Consider the following 11,379-nt stretch of genomic DNA (forward strand, 5'->3'; position numbering starts at 1 on the left):
GGAGGAAAGCAGAGAGATGGAATTAGTTTTGACTGGATTTATGCAAAACTGAGAATATTAAAACATTATCAGAGTGTGGCAAATGACTCCGGCAGAACTGAATAAAACAGCCTAACTAAAGGCAGAGAGCCAGAAGGTAACATAGACATGGAGGCACCCTGAAACACCAGCATCCACCCACTCCACCGTCCACAAACCTGAGTGACCGTGTGCAGTGGGAGAACAACAGCACCAGCATCTCAGTTTACCACAATTTCCTCTGTCCATGAACCCCTGAATCTGCAGCCTTATCTAAAGGGAAAAACATTAATTACCAAAAGCTAAACTAAACAAGTAAGTTTTCAGTCTAGACTTAAAGATTGAGACTGTGTCTGAGTCCCGAACATATTCGGGGAGATTATTCCAGAGTTGAGGCGCTTTATAAGAGAAAGCTCTTCCTCCTGCAGAGCTCCTCTGAATTTTAGGCACTACTAATAAACCAGCACCCTGAGATCTGAGTAATCGCGGTGGTTCATAACAGGAGATGAGGTCTTGTAAATACTCAGGAGCGAGCCCGTGTAGGGCTTTATACGTTAACAGGAGAATTTTATAGTCTATGCGGAATTTGACTGGAAGCCAGTGCAGTGCTGATAGTACTGGACTAATATGGTCAAATTTTCTAGTTTTAGTAAGGACCCTGGCTGCAGCATTTTGAACTAGCTGAAGTTTATTTAAGTTACTGCCGGAACATCCAGACAGTAGCGCATTACAATAATCTAGCCTTGAGGTAATAAAGGCATGTACTAATTTTTCTGCGTCATGCAGTGATAGGGCATTTCTTAGCTTGGCGATGTTACGGAGGTGTAGAAAAGCTGTTCTAGTAACATTAGATATGTGTTTATCGAATGCTAGATCTGAATCTATGATAACTCCAAGGTTTTTAGCTGCTGAACCAGGGGTGGCTGAGAAGTCAGCCAGATTTAGCATTAAGTCTGATAATTTATTTCTAGCAGCTTTGGGGCCTAATAGGAGAACTTCTGTTTTATCACTATTTAATAGGAGGAAGTTGTGCGACATCCATGATTTTACATCTTCTACACAATCCTCGATTTTCTTTAATCTCACTCTGTCATCAGGTTTGGCTGATATGAAGAGCTGCGTGTCATCCGCATAACAATGAAAATTCACATTGTGTTTTCTAATAACTTTGCCCAGTGGGAGCATATATAATGTAAATAATAACGGTCCTAATATAGAGCCTTGTGGAATTCCATATCTTACCTTGGTATAACTGGAAGACATATCATTTATCCTCACAAACTGATAGCGATCGGTTAAGTACGATTTAAACCATGCTAAGGCAGTTCCGGTTACACCGACCATGTTCTCTAGTCTTTCTAAAAGGATAGTATGATCTATTGTATCAAAGGCTGCGCTCAGATCGAGAAGTACGAGTAAGGAAACACAGCCTTGGTCGGCGGCTATAAGTAGATCGTTTGTTATTCTAACTAAAGCTGTCTCAGTGCTATGATAAGGCCTAAATCCAGATTGAAATTTTTCATAGATCTGGTTTCTTTGCAGGTAAGAGCAAAGTTGTTGGGCTACAGCTTTTTCTAAAATCTTAGAAATAAACGGTAAGTTTGAAATAGGTCTATAGTTAGACAGTACACTAGGATCAAGATTTGGTTTCTTGATCAGAGGTTTAATTACAGCTGTTTTAAAGGCTTTGGGTACATGGCCCAGGGCGAGCGATGAGTTTACTATCATTAACAGAGGTTTAATTATATCTAGCAGTACCTGTTTTAGTAATTTTGTGGGAACAGCATCAAGTGTGCAGGTTGTGCTGTTTGAAGAGGAGATAATTTTCTCTAGTTCTAGCTGTGGAAGTGGGTTAAAGACTTCCAACCTAACTTCAGTAACAGAGTTTTGTTCTAGATCAGCCAGACCAGATGACAGAGAGGATGTAATATTTATCTGTTTAATTTTATCCCGAATGTTTTCAATTTTACTATTGAAGAAGTCCATAAAATCGTTGCTGGTGTGAATGGCTGGGATCTGAGGTCCAGTACCTGCCTGGTTTTTAGTTAATTTGGAAATAACACTAAAGAGAACTCTAGGATTATTTTTATTTATCTCGATCTGTGAGGCCAGATATGCTGAGCGGGCTTTATTAAGTTCTTTTCTATATTTAACAAGACTGTCTTTCCACGCAGAGTGAAACACTTCCAGTTTAGTTGATCGATATTTACGCTCTAAATTTCGTACTAACTGCTTTAAGGTACGAGTTTGATCATTGTACCACGGTGCGAGCTTTTTCTGTCTCTCTATTTTGTGTTTAAGGGGTGCTACAACATCTAAGGTAGAGCGAAAGGTATTTTCTAAACCTTCGGTTAGTTTGTCTAGTTCTACTGGGTCTACAGGAGAGTACATTAGAGTTGATAAGTCTGGAAGCTTATCTGTAAATTGTTGGGCTGTAAAAGGCGTAATTGAACGTTTTACAGAGTAGCTAGGGGATGTACGTATATTATGACTGAGATGTAATTTAAATGAAATAAGGTAATGATCTGAAATTGCGGAGGTTTGAGAACGAATATTCGGGTTATCTATGCTCACACCCAGGGTCAAAACTAAATCCAGAGTATGATTACAGTAATGAGTAGGTCCTGTTATATTTTGAATAATACCAACTGAGTCTAAAATCGATGTGAATGCCTTTTTTAATGGATCATCCAATTTTTCGAAATGAATGTTGAAGTCTCCAACTATAATCACTTTATCATTACTTACTGCTAAGTCTGTGACAAAATCACTAAATTCTTTTAAAAATTCTAAATAGGGCCCTGGTGGTCTGTAGATGTTAATTAAAGAAAATGCATTCTTTTTTGTAACTGGATTAATTATACTGGTGTAAAGAAGCTCAAAAGAAGTAAAATTTTCATAGTGTTTCTGATTGCTAACTAAGGTACTTTGGAAAAGTATGCAGACCCCACCTCCTCTACCGGACAATCTCGGATTGTGTATATAATTATAGCCTGCAGGGGTGGCTTCATTTAATGCTACATATTCATTTGGCCTAATCCAGGTTTCTGTCAGACACAGAACATCGAATTTCTGATCAGTTATCATTTCATTCACTAGAACTGCTTTTGAATTTAGAGATCTGATATTAAGTAAACCAATCTTTAGGCTTGAAATGTTAGTACTACAGTCTGGATATGATTGTTTAATATAAGTTAAGTTATTTAGATTTACTGTTTTAGTTTTTTGATGTTTTTGTTTGACTCGGGGGACAGACACAGTCTGAATACATTGGTATCTAGGTAACGTCTCTTTGCAGCTCGCAGACGGTCGGTTAAGCCTCTCTGTCTGCGGCCTGGTCCCGGCTCTGGATTGTCAGCAGCTTCTAATACTACTCTGCCGACTAACTAAAAGACTATGAGCTATGCTGCATGAAAGTAAGGCAGCACCCTCCCGCGTGGGGTGGACACCATCCCTACCTAAAAGACCAGGCTTGCCCTCAAAGTGTAGCCAGTTATCTATAAAGCCCACATGATTTTCTGCACACCACTTGGACATCCAGCGGTTCAGCGAAGAAAGCCTGCTGTAAGCTTCATCACCACGCCTCATTGGGACGAGACCTATCCAGATCAGTCAAAATAAGCTGTTTGGCATTGAAAGATAGTATTTGGCAAACTTTTCCCACATACTCAACTCTGCTGCTCTTCCTACAAATACATGTTCCTTATAAATGTGGCTCAGTTTAAAAGAGAAATGAACAAGCTTTCTAATAATATAAGATTTCTTGACAGGAAGCCTTGATATAACAAAGAAATAATCTACCAAACACAAATTTTCTTCCTTTTGTGCTATGTTTATATGATTTTCTTTTTTTTTATCTGTGTGAAGGGTAGAAATGTATTCAGCAACAACAGTAAGAGCGATGAAGAGGCTTTATTCTGGTGTTAAGTGATTAGTTCAGCTGCTGGAACTCATCCCAGTGACACTGAATGGAGATCCATCAATCCAGAGAACACAGTTCTCGGCTCAGCATCGAACACAGTGGTCACAGGGTCATATACAGCATGTAATTATACAGAACACAGTCATTGTGATTGTTTTTTTTGTTTGGTAATTCACTCTGTTTAATCCGTTGGCAGGTGGACGTTCCCGACGTTGACCGGCTGCTGGGACAGTTGGAGGAGCTGAGCTGCTCGTGCTCACACGCGTTCTCCTACACGTCCGCCGCCAAGTGCTTCGCCGGCCTGATCAACAAGAGAGCAGCAGGTAAGCGCAGGAATCCTACACTCTGAACGACCTCCAGCTCTCCCATTTCACCGCCTTATTTTTATACAGTATGTAATTGAGTGGGATCTGTTTTATCTGTCCGTGTCAGCGGGAATAATGAATGAGCTATTTGAGACTGAGAGTTTATTTACCTGATCTGCATAGTGATTTGTGAGAGTGTCTTCATTGTGTGTGTGTGTGTGTGTGTGTGTAGGCCAAGCCCTAGATGCTGTTGTGGAGAAGACTCTGGAAAGGATTAGAACGACATTAGACTGTGAATCTTCTGCCCATCGGATTCAAGCCTTCACCTTACTAGTCTGGGTAAAACTACAGTACACTATTTCCAGTGCATCTTAAAAATTTAGAATATCATTGAAAAGTTACTTTATTTCAGTAATTTAGTTGTGAAACTTATATATTATATAGCTGTATTACATACAGAGTGATCTATTTCAAATTTTTTTTATTGTTGATTATGAAAACCCAAAAAATCAGTGTCTAAAAGTTTTTTTAATATTATATAAGACCAATTGGTACTTTTGGCAGTGTGGGCAGTGTGCCAAGTCCTGCTGGAAAATGAAACCAGCATCTCCATAAAAGTTGTCAGCAGAGGGAAGCAAGAGGGAAGCATGAAGTGCTGTAAGATTTTGTGGGAAAACGAAACTGCACTGACTTTAGACTTGATAATAAAACACAGTGGATCAACACCAGCAGATGACATGTCTCTCCAAACAAACCATCACTGATCATCAGTAAATTTTACATTTCATTTGTAAATCAAGGGAGCAGAGTCTGGAGGAAGAGTGGAGAGACACACAGTCCAAACTGCTTGAGGTCTAGTGTGAAGTTTCCACCAATCAGTGATGGTTTGATGGAGAGTCATGTCATCTGCTGGTGTTGATCCACTGTGTTTTATTATCAAGTCTAAAGTCAGTGCAGTTTTGTTTTCCCACAAAATCTTACAGCACTTCATGCTTCCCTCTGCTACTGACAACTTTTATGGAGATGCGGATTTCATTTTCCAGCAGGACTTGGCACACTGCCCACACTGCCAAAAGTACCAATTGGTCTTATTTAATATTCAAATTTTCATCTCATCAACAGTCAAAGAAATAAATGCTTAAAATAGATCACTCTGTGTGTAATACATCTATATAATATATGAGCTTCACATTTTAAACTAAATTACTGAAATAAAGTAACTTTTCAACGATATCAACCATATCCTTCTATATGGGACACACTATCCCACCATTCCTTTAATTTTGAATTGCTTTATATTTTCCTAGAGTTCCTTTTCTCATTGGTAGAGCTGTTTAGTGTTGCTCTTATGAACCTGTCAGTAATACTGAGATATTTCTCTTTTTGTGTAGGTGGCCAAAGCCCTGCTTCTGCGGTATCATCCCCTATCAGCAGTTTCCACTGACAAGGTACTGAAGGTTTACCTGAGTTAATGAGGAGCACCTGCTTACAATATACAGACAGCATGTATATCTTAAGCCTAAATCACAGTATTTTCAACCCTTATATATAACATATACCCTTAAGGCTCTCTCAGCTTTTAAAAGTGAACCAGACATTGCACATTGAATATCTGATATGCTTAAATATCTTAAATAAATACAACATAAATCAAATTAAAACACTTCTGAACAGTCAAATCAGAATTCATACAACAGGATATGGGAAAATGGACGACAGCAGTAAGAGAGGGTTTCACTCTGTGTTTCTAAAGATATTTCCGAACGCTCCTGCAGAAAGGCAGGACTGCAGCATCTAAGAAAATTAAACTGAAACTTCACTCTTGTGTACGTACACATCCGTTAACACAGGTCACATTTTAAAAAGATTGTGTTAATGTACTAAAAAAAATTTGGTGAGCAAACTAAAATTTGTCCAATTTTACCAAGTGTGTGCATTAAGCCATATTTTTAATGAATTTTTACTAAATTTAGCACTTTAACTTACTAACTCTGCTGACCTCCTCTGTATCATAAGTACTGATGTTTGTACTGAATTTAAGGAAAGTGTAATTTAATCAAATTATTAAATGGATAATTTTTTCGCTCTGGTGTCTTATATTTCAAACTCTTCTTCTCAGATCTTCTCCCTGTTGAGTGATCCTCAGCTGGGTTCTCAGGCCGCCGACAGTTTCTCCCTCCTCATGAGCGACTCTCCGGATGTGCTGAACCGCAGCTGCCACGCAGACGTGCGCATCATGTACAGACAGCGCTTCTTCGCCGAGAACTCGGCCAAACTTGTGCAGGGCTTCAACTGCGCGGAACAAGGTACTCACGTCTTATCATTTAAAAGACTCAACCTTTGTCTTCTCCTAATTTAAAACGCCACTAAACCCTAAACCATGTGTATATATATATATTTCTTTAATAGCTGAAATGTGTTCCTCTGAAGAAAAGAAACATATCAGTCAAGCTTCAAATTTTATAAACATTTCCTAACTTTTTAAAAACAATTTTATTGTGGTAATTTCCGTCTCTGCAGCGCCCTCACAGGTTCAACTGAGCTATAGGAGAGAAAGATGTGTTTGTATGCTTTGTATACTTTGGAATGCAAACACATCACAATATGCAAACCAATCAATCGTTAATACCGTCCCTCTGCAGCTGACATCCAACCATCTGCTGCTCACCACTGTTAAAAAGACAGTGCTTAACCCAGTCAGCTCTTTCTTCTGCCCCACCCCTAAACCCATACATCACCCAGTTTTCAAGAATAAAATTGAGGGTGGAGTCATCAAAAATCAGGGGGTTTAGTTACCCTTCAATAGAACAAAATCTTAGGGACTGCTGCTTTTTAAGTGCTCAGTAAATATTTTTAAATTTTAGTCAATTCTAAAAGTTACATTTTATGAAAAACGGGGCAAAATGAATGAAAACCCGCTTGTTTGGTTTCTTCCAAAAGTTTTAATTCTCGTGCGTCTCTACTATAAAGCATAAAAAATGACCAATCAGTGTTGATTTGGGATGATGTGTGTCTTTGTGTCTCTTTGTGTTTCAGAGAGCAAGTCTGTGTATCTGAAGGCCTTGTCACACATTGTAAATAATCTGCCCAGACAGGTCCAGCTCTCCGAGCTGCCGGCGGTGAGTGTGAGTGTGAGTGTAAGTGTGTGTGTGTGTGTGTGTGTGTTTGAGAGTGTGTGAGTTGTGGATGTTGGCACGCTGTGGTATTCTAACATGTCTCAGCAGAGTGATGAAAGAATGAGTGTAAAATAAGAGAGATAACTCTAGTAATTGTATTAATAGCATATAAGCATGGGCTATGAGGGCTGTATAGAAGAGTATTGTAATACTGTGTGTTTTTATGTTCTCCTCTCTCTCTGCTGTTCTGTGATCAGTTGCTGCCGCTGCTGCTGGAGGCGCTGTCGTGTCCGGACCAGGCGGTGCAGCTCTCCACACTGTCCTGCCTTCAGCCGGTGCTGCTGGACCCGCCCCCTGCCCTGACCACACAGCTGGAGGCCCTGTTCTCCCGCCTGCTGGCTCTCACCTCCAGCCCTGCTATGGTACCTCACTCACAACCTCATGAGAGACTCTAAAATATAATACAATAAGTAATAATACAATAATGCAGTTCCTCTCCTTCATACAATAAACTGTTCTCAGACACAAGTAACCTGCAGGGTCCAAATTCAATAAGATTAAATTGAGCTTTTGTGAAAAATCCTAGATTTAACATAATCCATGGTTTATATAAAGAAAACTTTATATAAAACTTTACAACAAAATTTGCAACCTTACTAAAACAAACCTTTTAACTTTAACAGAACAACAAAATTACCCATGGTGACCCTTTAAAAGCTGTGTAAAGTTCTTTACACGTAAGTCCTTCACGTAAACTCATTAAATCCTTAAGTACAGGGTTCGTACGATCATGAAAAACCTGGAAAAGTCATGGAATTTGAAAATCTCAATTTCCAGGCCTGGATAGGTTTTGGAAAACTTAAAATATTCAAAAAGTTTTGGAAAAGTCATGGAAATTTGATTTACAAATCTTTGTGTTTCAGTTTATTGATGAAGAAAATCTCTTTTGAGCCAAAAAATACTTTAGCTCAGAGTTAATTCAGTAATTTAACCCTACACAATGGAGCTCGCAGGATCTGACACACATTTTAATATCAAAGATTGTGTGTCAGATTCATTTTAAACCTCCTATAAACAAGTTCTATGATTTAGTTTTCGTAGATTTTTGGTTTTATTGTACATATCTGCGCTGATGTTTTAAAAATCGTATGCTCATGAAAAAGGCATGGAAAAGTCCTGAAAAAAGTCATGGAAATTGTAAAAAAAAAAAAAAAAAAAAAAAAAAAGTATATGAACCCTGCTAATTGACACATACTGAACATACTTATTTACAGAATGCAATAGTGCTTAATTCTAAACTGGTATTTTTGGTAGTTAAAAGAGAGTGTTTAGCTGATTGGTGTGATGATGTCGTCATTATTAGCCACATTAGCAGTGTTTGTTTGGTGGAGTGTTGTATTGTGTTCTCTGTTGCTGATATTTAATATATATGTTTTATGATTGAATGTGAGCAGAAGGTGAGGATGGCGGCTCTGCGCTGTGTCCACGCTCTCTCCCGCCTCCCTGAACACATGGTAAAGTGCTAATCCGTGATCTGCAGTTAATCATGTGATTAAGGTGTTAATACTTGGCATATAATTGGGGTTGGTTGAAGTTTGATTGAGATGTTGCTGCTGCAGGTCCTGCCGTTCCGTGCCAGAGTGCTGCGGGCCCTGGCTCCTCCTCTGGATGATAAGAAGAGGCTGGTGAGGAAGGAGGCGGTGTCTGCCCGTGGAGAATGGTGAGTCTGTGTGAATGCACTCATTGAAATTAATGTATTGTTTCAACAAGAGTTTCCTGCTGTGAATTACAGAATTTACTGCCTTATTTGTCTATTAATTGCTAATTAATTTCAGAAACTGTAGTGAATTGTTGCTGACTGTTGGTTGATATAGTATTTTTTTTTTTTTTAACTCTAGACCAGGGGTCAGCAATTAAGTTTGGCTGCAGGCCAGATATTTTTCAAGCCATTAGGTTAAAACAGAAAAAAGTTCTGTTTCAGAAAATGAAGTGTAATGAGATGTAGTGCTGCTACAAACTAGTAGCTCTCCAGCCCAGAGGGTTGTTAAACCCAATTGCAGAACAGTTGATCTCAAAGCAGGTAAACCCAAAAAAAATGTAAAAGATAAATAACACACACAGCTCCTCACGCGGGATCCAACTCGTGTCTTCAGGGTCACGATCCAATACACTACTGCTGCCCCAGCTAGTATATTGGGATACGACCGGGGAAAAAAAACTCCCTTATAAAAAGATGGGGAGCCCAAGAACTGGCGGAAAAACGAGAACAGGCGGAAACTAAAGAAACTAAAGAGACAGGGGAGGAATGTAAACAAAAGCTCAGCAGAGAAAAAATGTATTATTATTTTTTCCATTATTGTTCATTATAGGTCAAACTACCTCAAGGGCCCGATGTTTCCTGCTTGAGGGCCACACCTATTGCCGACCCCTGCTCTAGGACCAATGAAATTGATATTACTAATTATAAAACTGTAGTTCTGAGAGTGAAGGATTGAAGTATAGCTTACTTGGTTAAAGGTTAAGCACTAAACACAAACACATGTAATGTAAAGAAACTGTGTTAGCAGGTAGCTGTGTTTTCTCTATTCCAGGTTTTTGTTGGGGAGTCCAGGAGGAAGGTGATGCCCCCCAGTGCTGCTGTCCTCCTCCCGGTTAAAGGCCCTGCACGGAGACCCCGCTGGCGAATGAACACCTCACCGCCCACAGCCTTTCCTCTCAGATCTTACTCATTTCTGTACCGCATCTGTCCTGAACACGCACAATCAGAGTGGAGTTAGCCTTCCTGGCCTCGGTCAGGTTTCGCAGGTAGCGGGAGCCACATGTATGGAAATGTACCAAACTGCTGCCCTGCTGTTTTTAATGCCTTTAGAGTAGCTGCTCGGCCTGTATTATCCAGAGGGTGGTGCTGTAGTGACCAGGATTGCTAGTACAATTATTTTGAAGCGTTATGAAGACCTCAGCAGTGTCTCACTGGACTAAAACATGAAGGGTTGGGTGCTCAGACAGGGATTAAGCCTAGTTATAGACTACATATACCTTTCCATATAGAAAACTCAATTTAAAATGTGGTGAAGTTCAACACTAGGCTTAATCCCTGTCTGGGAAATTACCACTTAGGCATAGATTAAGCCTAGTACTAGATTATAATTTCCTTTCAGTGCAAAATCTCCTCCGTTCAATCTCCTAGTCTTAATCTCTGTCTGAGAATGCAGCCCTATGTTTTACAGCAGAGCAGATATCCTGGTAAAACTGAAGGACACACCCCTTGTTATGTAAAATACAAACTTTAAGAGATAGTTTACTGACATTCACTGACGTTCCTGAATAATTTTGTTTTAATTAAGCTGCACGAAATGCAGAAATGACAAATTTATAAGCAAACATAAAATACCATATTAACCACCTTTCCATCAGTGTTTTAAACATGCCCGACGTTCTCAAAGCCACACAGGGTGGCGGTTGTTCGTTTAGTCTCACTGGCCGACTAACACTGAAGCCTCACAATGAAACTTATGCCAAGGATATAGTGGATAATATTTAAGTGTCAATAACTTGTCAATAAATTTCTTATTGTAAATGTGTGGAATGGACCTGAAACATTTCTTACTCTCAGGATTTTGGAATTGTGGACCTCCTGCCTCCTTCCTTTACCCTAAGAAAAGTTGACCACCACATTAAAACATGTCCCAGTTTTCATCATGATTTTTTTTTATCTTTTCTTATAAATTCATTTCATATATTTTCTCCTAGACCAATTTAGCTAGGCCAATTGTTCCATCCATTCAGCTGTATATTCCTCAGCCAAACCTAGCACATACCTCCTTAGAGGAGGAAAGTGCAGCGACTCGGTTCTGATACATCAGCTCACAGATGCCTCTCTAATCGACATCACCCTAGGAGTGATGAGGGGGAAAAGCCCCATCTACTGTATCTTCTGTAGGCCAATTGTCAGCTGCATGACTGGGATTCGAACCAGCAATCTCCTGATCATAGTGGTAGCACTTTCCCTGCTGGACCA

At 39.5% G+C, this 11,379-nt stretch overlaps 1 protein-coding gene across 1 annotated transcript in view; it reads left to right on the top strand.

The window, feature by feature from the left end:
• mms19 (MMS19 homolog, cytosolic iron-sulfur assembly component) overlaps nt 1–10,942 on the top strand; it is a 36,608-nt gene extending 25,666 nt beyond the window's left edge. The window contains exons 23-31 of the mRNA XM_049465153.1: nt 4,137–4,263; nt 4,478–4,584; nt 5,637–5,693; nt 6,365–6,551; nt 7,282–7,364; nt 7,619–7,783; nt 8,816–8,875; nt 8,981–9,081; nt 9,953–10,942. Of these exons, the coding sequence (XP_049321110.1) occupies nt 4,137–4,263; nt 4,478–4,584; nt 5,637–5,693; nt 6,365–6,551; nt 7,282–7,364; nt 7,619–7,783; nt 8,816–8,875; nt 8,981–9,081; nt 9,953–9,983 (918 nt within the window). The 3' untranslated portion in view covers nt 9,984–10,942. The remainder of the gene's footprint in view (nt 1–4,136; nt 4,264–4,477; nt 4,585–5,636; nt 5,694–6,364; nt 6,552–7,281; nt 7,365–7,618; nt 7,784–8,815; nt 8,876–8,980; nt 9,082–9,952) is intronic.
• The last annotated feature ends 437 nt before the right edge of the window (nt 10,943–11,379 follow it).

Source organism: Astyanax mexicanus, chromosome 15 (genome assembly GCF_023375975.1).
Source record: "Astyanax mexicanus isolate ESR-SI-001 chromosome 15, AstMex3_surface, whole genome shotgun sequence".
Classification (NCBI taxonomy): Eukaryota; Metazoa; Chordata; class Actinopteri; order Characiformes; family Acestrorhamphidae; genus Astyanax; species Astyanax mexicanus.